The following is a 25,611-nucleotide window of genomic DNA, read 5'->3' as shown; positions in this document are numbered from 1 at the left end:
ATGATGATAAAACATTATTTTTTTGCCTTTTTTAATGGTATTCACTAAAGGGGCTAACTAGTGGGACAGTTTTATAGATCAGGTTATTACAGACGTGGCAATACTAAATGTGTACTTTTAGAGTTTAGATTTTTTTAATTCAAATATTGATTTAATGATAGAATAAATATTGATTTTTTTATTATTATTTTTTATAATTTTTTTAAATATTTTTATAATTATTTAATTTTTTTTTAATTTCATTCTTACTTTTACACTGTGTCCCACTATGGGACACTCATTTTGTTCAGGCTGATTGCTTATAAGCTGTCAGTGCTGCACTCTGTGCACACTGACATTGGAGACTTCCTGACATGCAGTGCGCATGACAGGAAGTCTCTGAGCTCTGGTAATCCGGATGTCGTCATGACGACATCGGGTTATTATGGGAGCGATTGGGACCCCGTGTCATGCTGCGGGGACTCTGATCCAAAGGCAGAGGGGCTGTCAGAGCTTACAGCCCCTTTGCCTGCTCACTGTGAGAATCAGCTTACACCTTGCCGCAATCAGCCACGCTCCCCCTGTGAGCGCGGCTGATCGAGTATGATGTACTATTCCGTCCTTGGGCATTAAGTCCCAGGGCACATGGATGGAATAGTACATCCAATGTCAGGAAGGGGTTAACAATTGACACGTGGACAATCACTTGTGGCCAGGGACGCTACATTTAAGTAACAGCATACTGGGTGAACATTGTGGATGCCAGGGCCGAGTCCCATCCTGGCACGGCACATGTGCTATCAATGTTGAGGATTAATGGCCCTACTTCTTCCTGGGTTTCCCCCACCTCCTACACCAGTTTTGCACCCCTTCTGCTCCTCATCAGCTTCCATTTCTTATGTGCTGTCTCATCAGCTAGAAGCTCTGCAGCTCTGCCTGAGCAAATTGGCAATAGGCACTGCTGAAGCTAATTTGTCTAGTAGACAAACCACACACCACAGCACATTTATTGAAAGGACTAACAGACCAGACACATCTGTAGGTCTCGCCACTGAACCAACAAACTGGTATGGTCTTGTATGATAATAGCCGTAACCAGGTGGTAAGTTTTGAAGCTTGGCAAGTTCACACACATACAACACTTGGCCAACATGCTCAACTCAAGGAAAAAATGTTGCTTTCTGGACATCTGAATAAATGTTTTTTTTTAATCAATATTAATTAAAGAATTTTAAATCCCGTAATATTATATTGATGCTGTTATGCTGTATTTATGTATTTGACCAATGTGTCTGTTTTTGCAAATATAATCCTCAAAATACGGTATATTAAGACATATTTGTTCATAAGACAGTACAAAAACTTTGTTTGGTCTAGTAGATTAATATTTGTGATCTGAAGGGAAAGATTAATTCTATTGGGGTGAACTACTTCATTTATTATGTTTATCCATGTTCACCTTCCCCTTGCTTTTTTCCCATCCATCTGTTGAAATTGATGAAAATTTGTCATTAATTTTCAACAATATTAAATATATAACTATGAGTTAAGTTTTATTTATTTCAGCCACATACATAAGAATTTTGAGAACAATTGAAAAAGGGATCATTTTTAGATGAAATAACTCTTGATTTGGTACACCTCAATATTTTAGATAGAAATTAAGCAGAGATAAATAGTTAGATTTCTTTTAGCTGTTGCTGTTGTTTTATAGAATGATTGATAGTTAAATATTTCTCTCAGTCCAAAAATGTTCTTATGGTTTTCAACAGCAAAAAATATATAGCTTCACTGGTGCAACATTTTATCTGATGAGTGATTTTTGTCAGAGATAGAGTGCTATTTATCCTCAGCTGATAATAATTTTTCTTTTAACATTGCCTAGCAGCCTATTTAAGATTACATTTTTTTACTTAAAAAGTAGGTAGCGTTGTGTCAATGTATTATAAATTATTATATTCTAATTTTTAATGTTTTTGAGTGAATGATTCCTTTTCAAAAATCTATATAAAATATTTCACTTTATTGGATGGGGTTGTTCTATTTCAAGGTCACTATAAATCATGTACAATATAGATTCTTGGTTCAGTCATTCTGTTAAATTCTTCCATTGGTATGATGCCTATGCGTAAGGTTTTGCGTGTCAATTGCTCAGCTATTATAGTAATAGTTGAGAGCAGAAGCACAAATGAAAGCAACATAGCAAAATGGAGAAATAAATATTTTAATATCTAAATATGCCAAATAGAGATGAGCAGTTCTCTTGAAACTCCAATTCCTTTGGTGTGCCGAATTTTCACCAAAAATTAGATTTGTAGTGAAGAAATTTGTGCAATTTTCAATACAGGAAAAGAAGAGAGAGATGTGAGCATTAAGCAGAAGAAAGCGCTGCAACACAAAATGACATTATTCTATTTAGCAATGGTGGTGGGAAAGAAAGGAAGTCCCTCAATGATATTAAATGTGATACATATGGAATCTGGAGATGCGAATCGCCAGGGGAGGAAGCAAAATATACAGAGTATACTGACATTACAGCATGAGAGGTGCTAATTCATTTTGTGAGATAAAACATTTCCCTCCATTTTTAAACAATGTTTTACCTGACTGAAAAAATCATCTGTGATCCTGTGCTGCCCTGTCCGCATAGTCTTATGAGTCCCCCCACCTAGGAGATGTAGAGATGTGGTATAGGAGATGTGGTATATGTAGACCATGTTCCTGCATGGGCAGACACAGCCATGGCAAGGTAGATAGCTGGGGCACAAAATTATCTCCAAAGAAAAGAATAAGGTTTTGGTACTATGTTAATACAGGAGAGATGTATATCTTTGAACCGTGTTAGCCAGTAGACAGAAAAATATTCAGAATTGAGAGTCCTCAGTGGTTGATACCTTTTAATGGCTAACTGAAAAGATGGTAACAAATTGCAAGCTTCATCAGGCTAGACTAATACAAAATACTTCACATTTTGTGTTAGTCAATGCCTGATGAAGAGACCTGCGTAGTCTCAAAAGCTTGCAATGTGTTACCATCTTTTCAGTTAGCCATTAAAAGGTATCAACCACAGAGGACTCTCAATTCTGAATATTGGTACTATGTTAGCCAGTTGAAAAAAAATTGCTCTCAGTGGGAGAAATATATATATTACTATACAGGTAACAAGTTCAAACAGGTGCAATTAATACAGTTAATAAGTGCACTGTTGGAGGTCTTCTTAAAGAAAAACTAACAGGTCTGTGAGAGCCAGAATTCTTGATGGTTGGTAGATGATCAAATTCTTATTTCATGCCATAAAATGCAAATTAAATATGTAAAACATACAGTGTGATTTTCTGGATTTTTTAATAGATTCCGTCTCTCATGGTTGAAGTGTACCGAAGATAAAAATTACAGCTCCTCCATTATTTGTAGGTGGGAAGACTTGCAAAATTGGCACTGTATCAAATACTTATTTTTCCCACTATATGTAAAGATGTACAAAATAAGAAAAACATCATGCGACATTTTGATAAATTTGGTGCAAATAATGGCAACTGTTATGAATGAGTCACCGTAGGAGGCAAAAACAGAAATACTAGCTAAGTCCAGAAAACCAGAGAAGTTGGCAGCTATCGGATTGCAGACCCCTGAACCTATCAACAACAACTAGCAGTAGCCGTGGGGGGTTCCTACGGTGCCCTAGACCCTTCGATCACAGCCGGAGAACTACATAGCCTAAAGACAGAAAGGGAAATCTAAACTGCCCCAGAGCAGACCCCAAAGCAATAGGCAGCCCCCAACATATAATGACGGTGAAGCAAGATGAAAAAACACTCACACAGATAGAAAGATAGGCTGAGCAAATGATGGGGCCCAAGCTAACTAAATAGGACAGGACAGGAAAGCTGCTGTCTGCAATCCGCCAAAAATCCTATCAAAACAAGGGCCAACAGGCTGATAGGGAAAAAGGCCCTGAAGACGCTAGGCTTCAAAAAGACTATATCAGCACTCAGGTATTTTCTGAAGACAGAGCAAAAAGGAATTCAACTCACCCCAGCAGGGAATGGCAGAAATTCAGAAAAACATGGCAAAACAAAACACAAATGCAAAAAGCAGTGCAGAAAACTTAGCTTTTGAGGAGCAGGAATCAGACTGGTCTCCTAGAATCCCTCAGAGAGATCACCAGCAAGGCAGGAGGGCGTCTGCTGCCTTATATCCAATCAGCAATTCCCGTCACCCAGTCATCATCATCATACCCAGGTGCTTGGTAATCAGCCTCACTACCTTCCTTCACCAGAAGAGAGAGTTCATCAGACCTCAATGGTGAAGGGGAAAATGAACTCACAACAGGCAACACAATCTCCATGAAAGCTTATTTAATATAATCCATTTATGAAGAATTCCCCATATAGTTGTCACGGGGGCTTAGTTCAACTAAGGCTGAAATACCCGGGGCCCCTGTGGTGTCCCTTTACTAGGGGAAACCCTGTCTGACCCTCAACCCAGGGTTTTTGCTGAAGGTGCAAATGCCTGAGCCTCCGACCTTTCCTTATCTCCTGCTCAGCCCTGCACTTAACCCTCCACCCAGTGAGAAGTCACCACCAAAGCTCCCACACAAATAATGACAGACAGGGAGAACTTAAACTGCACTGCGCCGCACACACACAGGAATAAACAGTAATGTGAACAGGGCACAACTAAACACAAATAAGGGAAGGAGAAAGGATAACGACGGATCATACGACACCAGATATGAATCTCTCTCTCTTGAACACCTCCACTCCAGACCGGAACCACTTGGTATGAAACACAAGCTATAATCGGCGACGCCCACAGGCCAGCATGACTATTTAAAGACCGTGGGCGTGACTAACCATCCAACCTGGTCTCCAGCAGGATTAACCCCCGAGAGCCTGAAGATCAGGCCGGCGCCACTGAGGCTATAGTGGCTGGAGGTGGAACTACCTCTGCCTGCCGGATGCTGTGGTGTGAACAGCGTCCGACATGACAGTACCCCGTCTTCTACGAGGGACCCCAGGGCCCTCAAGACTCATAGGACCCGGCTTGTCCGGATGACGACGGTGAAAAGAACTGACCAGCCGATCCGCATGTATGTCTGAGGCTGGAACCCAAGACCTCTCCTCTGGACCATACCCCCGCCAGTGCACCAAATACTGAAGAGTACGGCGTACTACTCGAGAGTCCACTACCTTGGCAACCTCGAACTCTAACTCGCCATCCACCATGACTGGAGGTGGCATCGGCGTCGTGTCCACCAAGCCTACCACCTTTTTCAATAAAGCCCTGTGAAACACGTTGTGTATCTTGTACACCGCGGGAAGTTCCAACCGATAAGCTACTGGGTTAATGATGGCAGAAATCCTAAAAGGCCCAATAAACCTTGGACCCAGTTTTAAAGAAGGGATTTTGAGTTTTATGTTCTTCGTAGCTAACCACACCCATTCACCCACACACAGGTCCGGACCTGGCACGCGTCTACTGTCAGCCACCCGTTTGTACCTGGCACTCATGCTCAACAAACGCTGTTTCACCCGCCTCCAGACTGATGACAATTGGGCTCCTAGCTGATCCTCCTCCGGGACACCCCCGGAGTCACCCTGACGTAAGGTACAAAACTGAGGATGTTGACCGTACACACAAAAGAATGGAGACTCTCCTGATGACTCTTGGCGGTGATTATTTAATGCGAATTCGGCCAGAGGAAGGAAAGTAGACCACTCCTCCTGGTTGTCGGACACAAAGCATCGTAAATACTGTTCTAGATTTTGGTTCATGCGCTCAGTTTGTCCATTAGACTGTGGATGAAACGCCGAAGAATGTGACAACTTGATCCCCAACCTTGAGCAAAAAGCTTTCCAAAACCTCGCCACAAATTGCGTACCCCTATCAGATACTATGTCAGACGGTACTCCGTGGAGTCTGACCACCTCCTTCACAAATACCTGAGCCAACGTCTTAGCATTGGGCAAAGAGGACAACGCCACAAAATGCGCCATCTTTGAAAAACGGTCAACCACCACCAGGATGACCGTGTTCCCTGCCGAGGCTGGCAAGTTAGTGATAAAATCCATGGAGATTTCTGTCCATGGCCTATTGGGTACCCCCAGAGGCTGTAGCGTGCCAGCAGGACGGGTTCGGGGTGACTTAGCCCTAGCGCACGTGATGCAAGCTGCCACGTACGAGACCACGTCCTGCCGGATTTTGGGCCACCAGAAACGACGCGATACCAGCTCTAAGGTGCCCTTCACCCCTGGGTGACCAGCCAGTACCGAATCGTGGTGTTCCTTCAACACCTTAGGCCGAAGATGCAGGGGTACAAATGATTTGTTGGCGGGAAGTCCTGGTGGTACCTCCTCTTGGGCCTCGGCAATCTCCGCCTCTACCTCAGTCGTGAGAGCCGAGACCACTACCCCTTTCTGGAGGATGGGTACCGGCTCTTCCCGAGGTTCTCCCCCTGGAAAACACCTAGACAAAGCATCCGCCTTGGTGTTTTTAGCCCCGGGACGGTACGTCACAAGAAAATTGAAACGAGTAAAAAACAATGCCCAGCGAGCCTGCCTAGGAGACAGACGCTTGGCCGACTCCAGGTAGAGCAGATTCTTATGGTCGGTGATAACTGTGACCTGGTGAGCCGCCCCCTCCAAGAAGTGTCGCCATTCCTCAAAAGCCAGTTTGATGGCCAACAACTCCCTGTTGCCGATATCATAATTCCGTTCGGCCGGCGACAACTTCTTGGAGAAGTAGGCGCATGGATGCATCTCGCTCAAGGACGAGCCTTGAGACAGTACTGCCCCCACTCCCACCTCCGACGCATCGACCTCTACCACAAAAGGTTTAGACACGTCTGGTTGCACCAGAATGGGGGCTGAAGCAAAGCTATTCTTCAGACGCTCAAATGCACGTATAGCCACCTCAGGCCAGTTCGCCAGATCGGCACCCTTTTTTGTCATGTCCGTGAGCGGTTTGGCGACAGTCGAAAAGTGTTTTATAAATTTCCTATAATAATTCGCAAACCCAAGGAACCGCTGGAGTGCTTTCAGACTCTCCGGCCTCTCCCATTGCAACACCGCTTGCACCTTAGCGGTGTCCATTTTAAAACCAGCTGCGGACACAATATATCCCAAAAAGGGCAACTCCTGGACAAAAAATAAACATTTTTCCAGCTTAGCATAGAGCTGGTTCTCCCGGAGCAACTGTAACACCTGCCTAACATGCTGCAAATGAGTGTCCCGATCGCTAGAATAAATGAGGATATCATCCAGGTATACAATCACAAATCTCCCCAGGACATGAGCAAAGACATCATTAATAAAATGTTGGAAAACGGCAGGCGCGGTGGTCAACCCAAACGGCATAACCAGACTCTCAAAATGACCCTCAGGAGTGTTAAACGCCGTCTTCCACTCATCCCCCTGACGGACCCTTATGAGGTTATACGCCCCCCTGAGGTCCAGCTTGGAAAACCATTTTGCCCCCGCTACCTGGTTGAACAAATCCGGGATCAACGGCATTGGGTAGGGATCACGGATAGTAATCTGGTTTAACTCTCGGAAATCCAGACACGGGCGTAACCCCCCATCTTTCTTCTTAATGAAGAAAAACCCCGCGGCTACAGGCGAGGACGAAGGCCGGATGTGACCTTTGCTCAGACTCTCCGCGATGTAGTCTTTCAGAGCTTGTCTCTCAGGACCAGAAATATTAAACATCCTGGCCTTAGGTAATTTGGCCCCGGGTTTTAACCTAATAGCACAGTCATAGGCTCTATGTGGAGGCAGTTCTGAGCAACCCTTCTCAGAGAAAACATCCGCGAAATCCTGCAAAGCCTCCGGCAGGCTGGGCGTCACGGCGGACACACATGTGGCCAAGCAATTGTCTTGGCAGAAACCACTCCATTGTACTATGTCCTGAGTTTTCCAATCAATTACCGGGTTGTGCCTGGACAGCCATGGAAAACCCAGGACCATTTGAGCTGGGAGATTACGGAGGACCCTACATGTAACCGACTCAGAATGTAGGACCCCAATGTGGAGTTTCACCTCTGCCACAAACTCAGTAATCTCCCCTTGAGGGAGGGGAACAGCATTAATGGTCACCACCTGTATGGGGTGAGGAAGTTTTTCAATCTTAAACCCGGCGGTGTGTGCAAACTCCTCATCTATGAGATTGGTGGCGGAACCGCTATCCACAAACACTGATATAGGTAGCTCTCTGCCGGCGACAATAACCTTGGCAGGGAGCATACATTGAGATACCATCATGGAGGATATGCATACGCTCAGTTGGGTCTCCTCCATACCCTCTGAGCTTAACAGTTTTCCGCCGGTGTGACCCTCTTAGGTAGTACCGGGCAAACGTTAACATAATGACCTCCTTTACCACAGTAGAAACATGCTCCGGACTTCCGGACTCCCGGAGCGCGAGGCTGAACCTGTGCCACGCCAGCAATCTGCATAGGTTCAGGGGACTCATCTACTTCAACCACACCTGCACCTCTGTTTTCCCCCAGAGGTAGCGTCTCCTGTGCCCCCTGATGAAAACGGCGATCAATACGTATCACCAAACTCATGGCAGACTCCAATGATGCCGGAGTCTCATACATCAGGAGGGCTTGTTTCACCCTCCCTGATACCCCATGAATAAACTGGCTCCGCAGTGCTGGGTCATTCCACTGTGTGTCTACAGCCCAGCGGCGAAATTCCGAACAATAGTCTTCTGCCAAGCGCTCCCCCTGGCGGAGGGCGCGGATTTTAGATTCCGCTAGAGCCAGTCGGTCAGGGTCATCGTAAATGAGCCCGAGGGCAGAAAAAACATTATCGACCGAATGAAATGTAGCAGAGTCAGGTGGTAAGGAAAATGCCCATGCTTGGGGGTCACCACTCAGTAATGACAACACCAGCCCTACTCGCTGGGCCTCATTACCTGAGGATATTGGCCGCATGCGGAAGTATAATTTGCAGGCCTCCCGAAATACAACAAATTTGCTGCGATCGCCTGAAAATCGTTCTGACAGCGGAAACTTCGGCTCTGCACCGATACCTGCAGATGCCGTTTGCACCTTTGCTACTACCAGGCCCTGCTGCTGAACTGCCCCATTCAACTCGGAGACCTGTATGGACAGCGCCGCCAACTGGCGGGTTATGGAATCTAATGGATCCATGGACTCCTGAAAAAATGTGGGCCGATTATAATGTCACGGGGGCTTAGTTCAACTAAGGCTGAAATACCCGGGGCCCCTGTGGTGTCCCTTTACTAGGGGAAACCCTGTCTGACCCTCAACCCAGGGTTTTTGCTGAAGGTGCAAATGCCTGAGCCTCCGACCTTTCCTTATCTCCTGCTCAGCCCTGCACTTAACCCTCCACCCAGTGAGAAGTCACCACCAAAGCTCCCACACAAATAATGACAGACAGGGAGAACTTAAACTGCACTGCGCCGCACACACACAGGAATAAACAGTAATGTGAACAGGGCACAACTAAACACAAATAAGGGAAGGAGAAAGGATAACGACGGATCATACGACACCAGATATGAATCTCTCTCTCTTGAACACCTCCACTCCAGACCGGAACCACTTGGTATGAAACACAAGCTATAATCGGCGACGCCCACAGGCCAGCATGACTATTTAAAGACCGTGGGCGTGACTAACCATCCAACCTGGTCTCCAGCAGGATTAACCCCCGAGAGCCTGAAGATCAGGCCGGCGCCACTGAGGCTATAGTGGCTGGAGGTGGAACTACCTCTGCCTGCCGGATGCTGTGGTGTGAACAGCGTCCGACATGACAATAGTTCTGTGTGATCTGTTGTCACAGTGCATTAGTAGAGTTGTTACCAAGACTATTTGCATATTTAAATGTTTCTATGTATTGTTTTTACTTTTTGGTTAATATTTTGGTTACTATTTTTTTTGTCTTTATTGAAGCCAAGTGTGGCACAACTAGATTTTGTCTATGGTATTTTGTCAGATTCAGCAATTATTTATTTTAATTAATTACAGTATATAGAGCCATCATGTTCCACAGCATTTTACAGACTCTATCATTATTTTCCCCAATAGGGCTCACAATCTATATTCCCTATCACTATAACATTGGTGTGTGGGAGGAAACTGAATTATTTGGTGGAAACCCACGCAAACATTGGAAGAACATAGAAATTCCTTTCAGAGGTTGTCCATTGTGGGATTTGGACCCAGTACCAGAATGCTGCAAAGCAACAGTGCTAACCATGGAGCTACCATTCTGCCCATAGTATATGAATCAAGCCTTCCTGTTGTAAAACATATAGTCATACTCAAAGCAAAATTGCTCCAAAAGCTGTATTTCTTCCAGAAAATTATTGCAATTACACATGTTTTGTTGTAAACATTTATTTCCTTTGTGAGTATTAGAACAATACAAAAAAATAGACAAAAAAAGCAAATTGGACATAATTTCACACGCAACCCCAAAAATGGACTTGAAAATCACACCGGAGACCAGATAAAAAGGAAGTTGACTCAATCTTTGCATTGTATGTCTATGTTTGCCACAATAAGCAAGGAGAACAGAAGGAGGAGCAGGAAACTTTCTGAGAATGTGAGAGCTAAAATTATTGAAAAATATCAAGGTGTACAAGTTCATCACCAGAGATCTTGATGTTTCTTCATCTACTGTGTGCAACATAGTCAAGAAGTTTACAACCCATTTGTACTATAGCTAATCTCCTTAGATGTTGATGGCAGAGAAAAATTGATGAAAGGTTGCAAAGCAGGATGGTGGATAAGCAGCCCAAGTCAAGTTCCAAAGAAATTAAAGCTGTTTTGCAGGATTAGGGTGCATCAGTATCTGCACAAACTATCCATTGACATTTGAATTAAATGAAACGCCATGGAAGGAGTAAACCATTGCTTACACAGAGACATAAAAAAGCGTGAATGCAGTTTGCCAAATTTTTCTATTTTTTGTGTTGTTCCAGTACACAATGGAATTAAACATGTGTCTAACAAAATGTGTAATTGCAATAATTTTCTGAAAAGAAATACTTAATTTTCTGGGACAATTTCAAGGGTGCCATCATTTTCAGCCATGACTGTACAGTGGTGTGATAAAGTGTTGACCCCCTTCCTGACTACCCATTGTTTTGCAAGTTTGTCACATTTAAATGTTTCAGATCACCAAACAAATTTAAATATTAAACAACTATAGCACAAGTAAGAATAAAACGCAGTTTTAAATAAAGGTCTTAATTATTAACGGAAACATAAATCCAAACTTACAGAGCCCTGTGTGAGAAGTTGATTGCTCCCCCCTTAAAACATAAATTAACTGGTTTATCACATCTTTGGGAAGCTGAGTTCAAAATTCCTAGTCCCACCAAGGTCTCATTACTGCCACAGCTGTTCTCAATCAAGAAGTCATTTAAATAGGACCTGCCTGACAAAGTGAAGAAGACCAAAAGAATCTAAAAAGCTAGACATCATGCCGTGATCCAAAGGAATTCTGAAACAAATAAGAAACAGAGTAACTGAGCTTTCTTAAGCTTTGGGAAAACCAAAGTGAGAGCCAATATCTACAAATGGCAAAACATAGAACAGTGGTGAACCTTCCCAGGAGTAGAAGGTCAGACAACCAAAACTACCCCAAGAGCACAGCGATGGCTCCTCCGAAAGGTCACAAAATACCCCATAACAAGATCCAAAGAACTGCAGAACTCACTTACCTCAGTTGAGGATCATCACTCCACTATAAGAAAGAGACTTGGTTAAAATGTCCTGCATGGCAGAGTTTCAAGACAAAAACCACTGCTGATCAATAAGAATATAAAGGTTTTTCTCAGTTTTGCCAGAAAAAAATCTTGATGATTCCCAAGACTCTTGGAAGTGTAAAGAAATGCAAGAACGCAATAGAGTCTTATTCAGGTTAAAATTTATAGATCCTCAGCCCAGATGCAGCAGGTTCCATAGAATAAATTTAGTTAATCGGATTGCAAGTGTTTCTGCACTCTCTGCAATTGTGACACAAATTATAGTAGATGAAATTGCAGGTTTATTGTTGACACATTTCAGAGTCCACTGTCGACAATAGCCTAACATATTTTTGAATTGTTGTCATGAGGAAGGAGTCTGTGGACTCTGAAATACATTGACAATAAACTGCAATTTCATCTACTACAGTTCAAAAACACTTCCAAGACTTGGGAGCAACTCTGTGGATTGATGAGACAAAAGTTGAACTTTATGGAATGTGTATGTCTCACTACATCTGGCGTAGAAGTAATATAGCATTTTAGAAGAGGACCATCATACCAACAGTAAAATATGATGCTAGTAGTGTGATGGTCTGGGGCTGGTTTGCTGCTTCGGGACCTGGAAGACTTGCTGTGGTAAATGGAATTCTGAATTCTTCTGTCCACCATAAAATCCTGAAGGAAAATCTCCTGCCATCTGGTCATGATCTCAAGCTGAGGCGCACTTGGTTATGCAGCAGGAAATTGATCCAAAACACACCAGCAAATCCATCTCTGAATGGCTTAAGAAAAACAAAACTAAGACTTTGGAGTGGCCTATTTAATGTCCTGTCCTTAATCCAATTGAGATGCTGTGAAATGACCTTAAAAAGGCAGTTTATGTTTGGAAACCCTCCGATGTGGCTGAATTACTACAATTCTGCAAAGATGAGTGGGCCAAAATTCATTCAGTGTTGTAAAGACTCATTGTCAGTTAATGCTAATGCTTGATTGCAGTTGTTGATGTTAAGAGTGGCACAATCTGTTGTTAGGATTAGGGGGCAATCACTGTAGATTTGGATTTCTTTTTATAATAATAACAATAATAATAAAAAGAAGAAGAAAGAACTTAATTTAAAAACTGCATTTTGTGTTTACTTGTGTTATCTTTGTCTAATATTTAAATTTCTTTGGCAATCTGAAACATTTAAGTGTGAAAAACATGCCAAATAATAGGAAATCAGGAAGGGGAAAATGCTTTTTCACACAAGTGTATGTGTTCTCAAATTCAGAAAATGCTTATTGAAATCCAAATACCAATTTAATATTGAATGAGTTATAGTGCTGCATGTACATTGTTATACCATTTATTCTTACACTCAAATTGCAACTCAATCAAATTCCCTTTATACCTCACAGAAGTAAAGTAGCACAATAATACAAGAAATGTGAAAGTGATATTTGGCAATCTCACTCTGTAAGTTGTTTTTCTTTACAGCTCATACAGACAGTAAGTGCTGTGGACAAAGATGAACCTCCACGGGGACATACATTTTTCTTCGAAATGCTGCCAGAATTTTCCATAAATCCAAACTTTACCATTTTTGATAATAAAGGTAAAATATTTGCCATAAATATAATATTTGGTATACAACTTATTTGTTATTCTTTTTCATATGCTCTTAACATTTTCATCTTGTTTTAAATTCCAGATAACACAGCAAGCATTTTAACAAAAAGAAATGGATACAATCGTCATAAAATTAGTGTATATACATTGCCAGTTATTATTTTTGATAATGACTATCCAGTTCAGAGCAGTACTGAAACATTGACAATACAGGTATGTGCCTGTGACAACAAAGGAAATGTCCAGACATGCAGTGCTGAAGCTTTCTTCCTTCCAGCTGGACTGAGCACTGGAGCATTAGTTGCAATTTTACTTTGCATCATCATACTTCTCAGTAAGTCTGTTGTTCTGTAAAACATTTTAATCATGTGCACTTGTATTAGGCTAGTTTCACATTTGCGCTTTTGAGCGCAGCGACGGCCTGCGCACGGCCGCCGCTAAGCCCAGCCCCCTGCCGCGCCTCCGCCGGTAGCTCCGCCTACCGGCACATGATGCTGCGTGCGTCCTGTGTCCTCTATCTTTATCACTGGGGGCGCAGGCCGTGCGCAGTATGCGTTTGGTGGCGCATGCGTCCATTTCACGGTGCGCCGAGCGCAACTAAACTGCAGCAGGTTGCGTTTGGCGCTGGTCGGCGCACTACGAAAAGGACGCATGCGCCGCCAAACACATAATGCGCACGGCCTGCACCCCCAGTGATAAAGATAGGGGACGCAGGAAGCATGCAGCGTCATGCGCTGGTAGGCGGAGCTACCGGCGGAGGCGCGGCAGGGGGCGAGGCTTAGCAGCGGCCGTGCGCATGCCGTCGCTGCGCTCAAAAGCGCAAATGTGAAACTAGCCTCAATAAGATATTATGCTGTATACACGACTTGTGCAAACAAATTATCATCTCATAATCTCCATGACTTTTTCCACTTCTACATGTAAGATATGAGATGAGACGCAGACATTCACCTGATATATGGAAGTAAATACTAAATACCAACTTGACTACAGGGTGATATTGTATGGAAGGAAGTGCTTTATTGTAGATGGATAAACATAAGCATAATGTGTTACATAATGCATTAAAGCTCAAGAGCAAGGTTTATTATATACTGTCAGTGTGTGTGGTTTAACAAACCTGAAACAGCAGATTTCTAACAAACATGCTCAGAACTGAAGGTTAAGATCTACTACAATACCATAAACAGAACACATTTTTTCTGCTTTTTTATTATTTTATTTAAAAGCCAGTTAGGAGAGTATAAAAGGGCAAAAGATACTTCTCTGAAAAAATGTCACAGTAGACATGATGTCCCTAAAGTATAACACGCAGTATATTCTAAAAGTTCTTTCACACTAAGTACCATAGTACTGTCACCCTACCACTCAAAATAATAGCTCACACAGCATGTAACACACAATGATAGCCCCCATAGCCCACAATGCCAGCACAGTATAATGCCCCCCACTATTTCTCCTACAACAACATGGTATCCAATACTACATACACACTGTATCATGGCCCCCACAGTCTCCACACACAGTTTGATGACCCATAACCCTCTTATGATATGATTATTACCACAGTCCTAATGCAGTTTGGTGCTTTCACAGAGCACTACAGTATCATGGCTCCAACAGCCCCCATATATAATATGAAGGCAAATATGGTGTGATGCCCCACAGCCTCCAACCCAGTATAGTGTCTCACTAACTGTATGATAGGCTCCATATACAGTATCATAGGCTCCAGATGCCCCCACACACATTACATTTATTCCTGCAGCCCTCTAAACACAATATAATGGCCTTCACAGCCCTCCACAGCTTCTCACACAGTAGCATGGTCCTCATCCTACTACACACAGTATCATGACCGCACAGCCCCCACACACCATATAATGCCTCCACCATTCCCTTCACAGTATGATGTCCACATATGTGTTATGAATGAGTCACCGTAGGAGGCAAAAACAGAAATACTAGCTAAGTCCAGAAAACAAGAGAAGTTGGCAGCTATCGGATTGCAGACCCCTGAACCTATCAACAACAACTAGCAGTAGCCGTGGGGGGTTCCTACGGTGCCCTAGACCCCTCGATCACAGCCGGAGAACTACATAGCCTAAAGACAGAAAGGGAAATCTAAAACTGCCCCAGAGCAGACCCCAAAGCAATAGGCAGCCCCCAACATATAATGACAGTGAAGCAAGATGAAAAAACACTTACACAGATAGAAAGATAGGCTGAGCAAATGATGGGGCCCAAGCTAACTAGATAGGACAGGATAGAAAAGCTGCTGTCTGCAATCCGCCAAAAACCCTATCAAAACAAGGGCCAACAGGCTGATAGGAAAAAAGGCCCTGAAGACGCTAGGCTTCAAAAAGACTATATCAGCACTCAGGTATATTCTGAAGACAGAGCAAAAAGGAACTCAGCTCACCCCAACAGGGAATGGCAGAAATCCAGAAAAAACAAGGCAAAGCAAAACAGAACACAAATGCAAAAAGCAGAGCCGAAAAACTTAGCTTTTGAGGAGCAGGAATCAGACTGGTCTCCTAGAATCCTTCAGAGAGATCACCAGCAAGGCAGAAGGGCGTCAGCTGGCTTATATCCAGTCAGCAATTCCGGTCACCCAGTCATCATCATCATACCCAGGTGCTTTGTAATCAGCCTCACTACCTTCCTTCACCAGAAGAGGGAGTTCATCAGACCTCAATGGTGAAGGGGAAAATGAACTCACAACAGTACCTCCCCCTTGAGGAGGGGTCACCGAACCCTCATCCACGCCACCAGGGCGATCAGGGTGAGCCCGATGAAAGGCACGCACCAATCTTTTGGCATGAATATCAGAGGCAGAGACCCAGGAATTATTCTCCTGACCATAACCCTTCCACTTAACCAAATACTGGAGTCTCCGTCTAGCCAGACGGGAATCCAGTATCTTTTCTACCTCATATTCTATGTTACCTTCAACCAATACAGGGTCCGGAGGTGCCACCCCTGGAACTACTGGTTCAACAAACCTCTTCAACAAGGACTTATGAAACACATTATGGATTTTAAATGTGACAGGAAGAGCCAATCGAAAAGAGACCGGATTAATAATCTCCAAAATCTTGTAAGGTCCAATAAATCTAGGCTTAAACTAAGGAGAAGCCACCTTCATAGCGATATTTTTTGATGATAACCAAACCATATCACCAATCTTAAACTGGGGACCAATGGTCCTATGTCGGTTGGAAAACCGCTGGGCCTTTTCCTGGGAGAGAGATAACTTATCCACCACTTGGTCCCAGATCTGGTGCATTATCTCCACCACAGTGTCAACACCTGAGCAGGCAGAAGGCTCCACCTGCCCTGAAGAAAATCGAGGATGAAACCCAAAGTTACAAAAAAAAGGTGACATCAAAGTGGCAGAACTAGCTCTATTATTTAAAGCAAATTCGGCCAAGGGCAAAAATGAAACCCAATCATCCTGATCAGCGGAAATAAAACATCTCAAATACGACTCCAAGGTCTGGTTTGTTCTCTCCGTCTGCCCATTGGTCTGAGGGTGAAAAGCAGAGGAGAAGGACAACTGAATTGCCAGCTTGGAACAGAAAGTCCTCCAAAATCTAGACACAACCTGAACTCCTCTGTCAGATACAATGTTCTCAGGATTCCCGTGCAAGCGAACCACCTGTTGCAAAAACAGGGGCACCAACTCAGAGGAAGATGGCAACTTAGGGAGTGGTACAAGATGAACCATCTTAGAGAACCTATCACAAATCACCCAAATAACAGTCATTCTCTGAGAGACAGGCATATCAGAGATGAAATCCATTGAAATATGGGTCCATGGCCTCCTGGGGACCGGCAAAGGCATGAACAACCCACTAGAGCGAGAGCAAGGTTTAGACCGAGAGCAAGTCCCACAGGACTGCACAAAATTCCTGACATCACAAGACAAGGCGGGCCACAAATAAGACCGACTCACCAGATCTCTAGTACCAAAAATACCTGGATGACCAGCCAATGCAGAGCAATGAACTTCAGACATCACTCTCTTCTTCCACTGGTCAGGAACATACAACTTTCCCCTGGGACAACGCTCAGGTTTGTCCTCCTGGAACTCTTCCAGAGCACGACTCAAATCGGGCGAGATGGCAGAAAGAACTACCCCTTCGCCTAAGATGGTAGCAGGTTTGGTCACCACAGGAGAATCAGCAAAGAAGCTCCTAGAGAGAGCGTCAGCCTTGACATTCTTAGTGCCAGGAAGAAAAGAGACCACAAAATCAAAACGTGTAAAAAACAAGGCCCACCTAGCCTGTCTAGGGTTCAAGCGTTTGGCCGACTCCAGGTAAATCAAATTCTTGTGGTCAGTGAGGACCACGACTTGATGTTTAGCTCCCTCCAACCAATGTCTCCACTCCTCAAATGCCCATTTCATGGCTAACAGTTCCCGATTCCCCATGCTTAATGCGGATAAGATTATACGCCCTCCTGAGGTCAAGCTTGGTAAACCAGCAAGCACCTTTAACTCTGGAGAATAGATCCGAAATCAGGGGTAACGGGTACTGATATATAATAGTAATTTTGTTGAGGGCACGATAATCAATACAAGGCCTTAATGAACCATCCTTTTTGGCCACAAAAAAAACCCAGCACCTAAGGGTGAAAAGGATGGTCTAATATGATCCTTCTCCAATGCCTCAATATAGGATCGCATAGCCTCGTGCTCGGGTACAGATAAATTGAAGAGCCGACCCATGGGAAATTTACACCCCGTGCTCAGTTCAATTGCACAGTCATAACTCCTATGAGGCGACAAAGACGCAGACTCATTCTCACTAAATACATCATAAAAGTCCGCCAAATAGTCAGGAACATCATGCGACTGAGGAGAGGTGGAAAAACCGGAGCCTCACCAAGGGCACACCGACAACTCCAACTCACCACAGACACAGATTTCCAATCCAAAACTGGATTATGAATTTCCAACCAGGGAAACCCCAAAACAATGGTATCATGCAAATTATGCAACACCAAAAATCTGCAATTTTCTTGATGGTCTGGGGCGACCCGCATTACCACCTGGATCCAAAACTGAGGTTTATTTTTCGCCAAAGGAGTGGCATCAATCCCTCTCAAAGGGACAGGCGTCCGCAGAGGTGTCATCGGAAATACACAACGTTTAGCAAAATCCAAGTCCATTAGGTTCAGGGCTGCTCCCGAATCCACAAAAGCCTTGGTGGAAAATCTGGACAGGGAGCAGATCAGAGTAATTGCCAGAAGAAACTTAGGTTGAACACCACCCACAGAAAACGTGTGTGCAAAACGTTTCTCTCGTTTAGGACAGACAGAAATAATATGTGAGGCATCTCCACAAAAAAAAACAGCTTATTACGCCTTCTGAACTCCTGACTTTGCTCCCTGGACAAAACTCTATTACATTGCATAGGTTCAGACACTTGTTCAACAGGTGGCCACATCTCTCGTACAGTCCTGCGTTCACATAAACGCCGATCAACCTGAATGGCTAATGACATAGAATCGTCAAGACCAGAGGGAACAGGAAATCCCACCATAGTATCTTTTACGGCTTCTGACAAACCCTTCCGAAAGAGAGCTGCCATGGCATTATCATTCCAGGTAGTAAGGACCGCCCACTTTTGGAATTTTTGACAGTACAATTCTGCAGAATCTCGACCCTGGCTCAATGCCAACAGGGTCTTTTCAGCCTGATCAATAGCATTAGGTTCGTCATACAACAACCCCAAGGCTTGAAAAAATGAGTTCACATTAGTAAGAATAGGATCATCTGGTTTCAAAGAAAACGCCCAATCCTGGGGATCGCCACGCAGCAAAGAGATGACAATTTTAACCTGCTGCGTGGAGCTCCCTGACGAGTTAGGCTTCAAGGCAAAAAATAATTTACAATTATTTTTGAAATTCAAATATTTAGACCGATCCCCAAAAAACACATCAGGAGTAGGGATCTTTGGTTTAGCAGCATGTGAATGAGTAAGGTAGGCGGAAATTCCCCGCACTTCCGCAGCGAGCTGCTCCACGCAATCAGACAATTGCTTTATCTCAATTGAGAGAGAAAAAAAAATTCCCCCTACGGCCTCAGAGATATAGAGGAAAAAATATACACACTTTTTTTTTTTTTTTTTTTTTTACAATTCTTTCCTGCTATTGAGTACCCTAGGATCTGCGGTTTGGCTGGTGATTCTCTTATGAATGAGTCACCATAGGCGGCAAAAACAGAAATACTAGCTAAGTCCAGAAAACAAGAGAAGTTGGCAGCTATCGGATTGCAGACCCCTGAACCTATCAACAACAACTAGCAGTAGCCGTGGGGGGTTCCTACGGTGCCCTAGACCCCTCGATCACAGCCGGAGAACTATATAGCCTAAAGACAGAAAGGGAAATCTAAAACTACCCCAGAGCAGACCCCAAAGCAATAGGCAGCCCCCAACATATAATGACGGTGAAGCAAGATGAAAAAACACTTACACAGATAGAAAGATAGGCTGAGCAAATGATGGGGCCCAAGCTAACTAGATAGGACAGGATAGAAAAGCTGCTGTCTGCAATCCACCAAAAACCCTATCAAAACAAGGGCCAACAGGCTGATAGGGAAAAAGGCCCTGAAGACGCTAGGCTTCAAAAAGCACTCAGGTATATTCTGAAGACAGAGCAAAAAGGAACTCAGCTCACCCCAGCAGGGAATGGCAGAAATCCAGAAAAAAACAAGGCAAAGCAAAGCAGAACACAAATTCAAAAAGCAGAGCAGAAAAACTTAGCTTTTGAGGAGCAGGAATCAGACTGGTCTCCTAGAATCCTTCAGAGAGATCACCAGCAAGGCAGAAGGGCGTCGGCTGGCTTATATCCAGTCAGCAATTCCGGTCACCCAGTCATCATCATCATACCCAGGTGCTTTGTAATCAGCCTCACTACCTTCCTTCACCAGAAGAGGGAGTTCATCAGACCACAATGGTGAAGGGGAAAATGAACTCACAACACATATGGTTTTATAGTTCCCACCACACAGTATAATGGCACATACAGTATGATTCCCCCACATCCTGCCACACAGTATGATATTCCTCTGTATAAATGCCCCATATACTGTACCATGGTACCAACAGGTCCCCACGTATAGTAACTTAGCCCCTTCAAACTTTCACATACAGATTGATGGCCCCCATAGCCACCCACATATACAGTATTTTACAGTTTTATGACCACAACTAGTCAAAAACAGTATGATGACTGCCAGAGCCTCAAACAATATAATGACCCACATAACCCCAAACTGTGTGATACCCCACAGCCCTTCACACATAGTATCTTGGTCCCTCAAACACAACATAATGGTCCCCACAGTCCCAAACCAAACACACACTGTCATGGTCTGCACAGCCCCTACATAAAGTCTGATCCCACCAGAGTTCCCCACACTGTATGAAGGTCCTCATGTTCCCCACACATCAGTATGATGTATCCCACTGCCTCAGTCACACAGTCTAATGGTCTCTACAGTCCCCACACAGTATATTCCCTCACAAATCACAATTCCCCCCACAACATGATTCCTCTATTGTCCTCCACACTGAATCATTGTTTACAGAGCTCTGTAAGTAGTATCATGCCTGCATAGAACCTCATCCACCATATCCCCCAGTCAAGCCACAAACAGTATGCTAACCCCCCACTGTCTTCTATTCAAAATATAATGACCCCCACAAGTACCCATACATACTATCATAGCCTTCACACCCACCTACAAAACATGATGGCCCCAATAGACTTCATCAAAAACACAGTATAATGACCCTTTTGCCTCATACCCAAAGTATGATCTCTGAAGAGTACCCCACAAACAGTGTAATGGTGCCCACAGCAATCACACAAATTCTAATAGCTCCCACAGCCCTTCACACAGGTTTATGAGGCTCATGTGGTCAGACACTAATAGCGGTATGTCACTGACTAGTGTATATGAAATATGAATTTTCTATGTGAACATTTTTCCACTAGTAAAATGAAGTGTTGATCAATTTTAGCGACAGCTATTTTAATAAAAATTCACTAATGGATACAATTTGTAAAATACATAATGAGTTCTTCATGTAGCTGAACGGAGAGATGAAATATTTCTCATGAACACTATTAAAGACACAAGTTACATTTTTATCATATGGTTTGGTAATGTGACAAAATAATTTCTGATTTCTCATTCAATAAAGAAAATCTGAAATATTACAAACATTCTATGAGAGTAAAATATTAAATATCTCCTCATTTCCCTTTCAGCATTAGTAGTCCTTTTTGCGGCTCTGAAGAGACACCGAAAAAAAGAACCTTTAATAGTTTCAAAGGATGATGTGCGAGATAATGTTGTGACCTATAATGATGAGGGAGGAGGTGAGGAGGATACGCAAGCTTTTGATATTGGAGCACTAAGAAATCCTGAAGCTAGAGAGGAAAATAAACTTAGAAGAGATATCATCCCTGACACAATATTTCATATACAAAGACCAGCTCCTCTGTGGGAAAACGTTGATGTCCAAGATTTTATTCAACGTAGAATAAATGAAAATGATGCAGATGCAGCTGCTCCTCCATATGACTCACTTGCAACCTATGCTTATGAAGGCGATAACTCCATTGCTGGATCGCTAAGCTCTTTGGAATCCCCTGAGGTTAATGAGTGTCATGATTACCAGTATCTTAATGACTGGGGTCCTCGATTTAAAAAACTTGCTTACATGTATGGCGGTGATGAAAGTGACTGAAGAAAAACATTTACTCTCACTGATTTCAAGTAATGGTGAACTATTTAAACGTCTACAAATTACATCCAACACAGTTATTTATTCTGGATATAGTCAATACTAGTTTCCTTCCATGGGTACAGAAGAATAAACTATTTAAATGATGTTGCTTAATCTACAGGAGTATGCATACATGTATGACAAATTTACTGGAATACTGTTCTGTGCCTTTAATGACTATTCTACTTTAGCATTAGCTTGCACACAATATAAAATGAATAAAAGGTAGGCATATTATTTTAAATTAAGCCAAATTGAAAAGTTAAGTATTACAATTATTTGGAAAAAAAAGATATGTTTTGAATGTTATTTATTTGATCAGAATGTCTTTAATTGTGTGCTTGCTCCATTTTTTACAAATGAAAAACTATATTTTTGTACTGTTTTGAAATAAAAATAATTGTTATACAAGTGTTTGCTACATTTTATAAAATGTTTTATTTAAAAATGTTGAATTAAGTTTATATTTTTAATTTCTACATGCTTGCCATATTTGTAGGAGTATGGTGTGTTTGTGTGTGTGAGATATTGGCAAAGTGACATGATTTAAAACAAGGACACCGCTAAATAATTTAAGTATGTTTGAATAAATGAAGATATCAAATTTTTGTATTTTGTAATTAATATACACTGATTAAACATAATGTATTAACCCTGTAATGCATCATGATGTAACTGGATGTCACATGGAGGCTTTACATGTTTGGAGTGGGTTCAGGAGTTGAGCTTGTATCATACCCAATAGATGCTGGCTTAATTAAACAGTCAGCATCAGCCTGTAACAGCAGTGACCAGAGCTAGCCTTGTTGGTGCAATTTATTGAACAAATGCAATTCTCAATCACTGACATGGGCATTTAAACAGCCCATTCGCCAGTACGCCCCAGGATCAGCTCCAATCATTTCCTCATGTCTCAATTGTCAGGACAGTTTGGGGCCTATCAAAGGCCTTTTTTTAAAACTATGCTGGTCCTCTTATGAAGCCCAGGTTGTCTTCATAGGATGGTATACATTTAACTTCACTTCTCACCTTTTAAATTGCAACACCAAAAAGGAAATGTAGTGGTTTTATGCTTATCACAGGATGCGTGGACATGTTCATGATGAAAAAATTGAAACAAAATATCAAAACATCTCTAATAAATTAGTATCCAATATGAGCACCATGCAGAAAAAAATCTGCTCTTAAACTACTTGCCTTGCTCTCAATTAGGTTATTAATGGTTGTCTGACAACTGTTGTGTCCCACTAACTATACTTTGGCAAGCAAATGAACATAATTCACTGCTGGCAGCACCCTTAATATTTGCCGACTAATGTCATCCTAAATGTACTCAATGGGAGACAAGTCCAGAGATGTTGCTGGTCACTGTAGAATCTTTAGGCCTGGCAAGCTGCTCACCATGGCTTGAGAATTATGTAGCCTTGCATTTTTGTGTTGAAAAACTGTTTTTGGGACAATTTGGAGCTTTATCACAGTTAGTGTACCTGTTAAAAAAACTAGAGGGATCCATCTACAATACATTATGCACCCCATACCTTAGTCCAGAAGAGATGAATTGGTGTGAAGGTCTTTTGATTGTGTTACCTATGTGGTCTCCAGATCAATTTTTGACTATTATTGAGTTCAAAACAAAGACAAGATGCAAGACGCCTTTAAGTAGGAAAGTACCACTGGTCATAATATGGGGATTATGATATGGGAGGCATGTTTTAAGAAAGTTTGAGCCCTCTAGCTTTCATTTCAGGTACACTTGCAGCTCAACATTACAATGATCTTTTCAACAAACTAATGGTGCAACAATTTCTCCAAAGTATCCCAGGAGTCCTTTTTCAATGCGACAGTGCCAGGCCACATGTTGTTTGTGCTACTGTGGGCAACTGGTGGTGTCAAAACAAGATACAGTTATCTGCTTGATCTCTCATTAGGCACATCTGACATCATTTGGCAGCAATTGAAAAATCAGCTACCATCAGTGGATCTTGACAATTTGCATGCCCAGGTACATTTAATGTGGCAAAGCTGTCTTTAGAAAACTGTTAATACTTATTGATAGTTTGCCAAGGTGGGTAAATGTATACACTTTTGTTTGTGAAGCAGTACATTATATTGTAAATTTAATGGTGCCATTTATTGAAAACTGCGACTTGTCATTCAGTAAACAAGCCCTCATATGGATATATGATGGTTAGCAATAGCAACTGTTAGAATCTTCTTACCATTAGAACTGTAGGTTCATGCTATACAATTGTATATTGGACTGACCTGTTATTGCACTTGATTGCTCTACTGAGATTGGCAATTTTTCATGTACTGATGATGCTTCTTGTTCTTTATGCATGCACTGATGGTGTATTCTTGTACTGATGATAGTTCTAATTCTGTTTTCCTGCTCTGATGAATGTTTTGGTACTGTATGCATGTACTGATGATTCAGGTGATGTACAATATTTAATTGTACTAATAGTGTAGGGCAAATTTATTCAATTGGAATTGAAATGACAAAAAAATCATTTTCTCTAGAATGCATTTTTTTTGTAATTTGTTCCATGCAAATTCAGCAAAATGGTTAGTCTCAATTTTGCTTAACTGTAGTGTGCAAGCAAAAAGTGAAAAAAATTAAACTATTTCACACTTCTCTGCTCACTTCACCCTCTTCTTACCATCACTGCTGTAACCATGATGATCTGGATTGCATTTATTTATTGAATTTTTATTTTGTATTTCTGCCTCAAACAATCCCCCACTAATGGTAATTGTTTCTGAAGAGCAACAATAATCAGCGATTTTATTCACTTGCTGCTCTCTGTATACAGAAGCATTAACAGTATTCATTCAAGGTAAGGACTACGCAGCCTCTGCAAGAAACCTTATTTCAGTAGAGCAGAGATTGAGCTGGAGGCGTCACAATTTTGTAGGTTATTGTCCTTTTCAGGAACCGGAAGTTGTCTGGAATGCTGTGTCTTTTGTCCTCCTCATCTCTGAAGATTGTTCCTTTGCTCCTGACAATTCTTTTGGGATAACAGGAGTCATAATAATATTTTTTATTTCTATAGCACTAACAAATTCTGCAGCCCTTTCCATTTCAGAGGGGACTTGTATAGACAATAAAGACATTAAAGCGTAACACATAATTAAACAGCTACCAGAAGTTGTGAGGGCCCTGTTCGAAAGCTTATAATCTTTGAGGAAATAGGGGAGACACAAATGGTAAATGGTTAAAATTGCATGTATTGTATGGTCCAGTCATCAATATAGTAAATACGGTGTTCACATAATGATACATGAACCAGTTACCAGCTAGCATTTGTACAGTACAGATACAGAGGGCTATTAAGTGCATGGAGGCTGTGTAAACAGATGCTATGAGGGTCCTGATTTTGGAGAAAATTTTGTAAGGGCAAAATGAGGATAATTATATAAATTAGATGAGGTGATAGGTTAGTCTAAAGAAATGTGTTTTAAGGCCACATTTAAAAAAAATGGTAT

At 42.3% G+C, this 25,611-nt stretch overlaps 1 protein-coding gene across 3 annotated transcripts in view; it reads left to right on the top strand.

Annotated features, from left to right (window-relative positions):
• Window positions 1-24,764, top strand: part of LOC141084632 (cadherin-9-like) — a 453,456-nt gene extending 428,692 nt beyond the window's left edge. The window contains exons 7-9 of one of the 3 annotated variants that reach the window (XM_073569460.1): window positions 13,187-13,304; window positions 13,401-13,652; window positions 21,602-24,764. In XM_073569460.1, the coding sequence (XP_073425561.1) occupies window positions 13,187-13,304; window positions 13,401-13,652; window positions 21,602-22,083 (852 nt within the window). In that variant the 3' untranslated portion in view covers window positions 22,084-24,764. The remainder of the gene's footprint in view (window positions 1-13,186; window positions 13,305-13,400; window positions 13,653-21,601) is intronic. The other 2 variants (XM_073569459.1, XM_073569458.1) reach the window with 2 other exon arrangements.
• The last annotated feature ends 847 nt before the right edge of the window (window positions 24,765-25,611 follow it).

This window comes from Dendrobates tinctorius, unplaced genomic scaffold, assembly GCF_039654945.1.
Source record: "Dendrobates tinctorius isolate UK_male_01 unplaced genomic scaffold, ASM3965494v1 ptg000025l, whole genome shotgun sequence".
NCBI lineage: Eukaryota > Metazoa > Chordata > Amphibia > Anura > Dendrobatidae > Dendrobates > Dendrobates tinctorius.
Note: the sequence above shows the minus strand (reverse complement) of the source record. Positions and strands in the feature narration are given on the sequence as shown.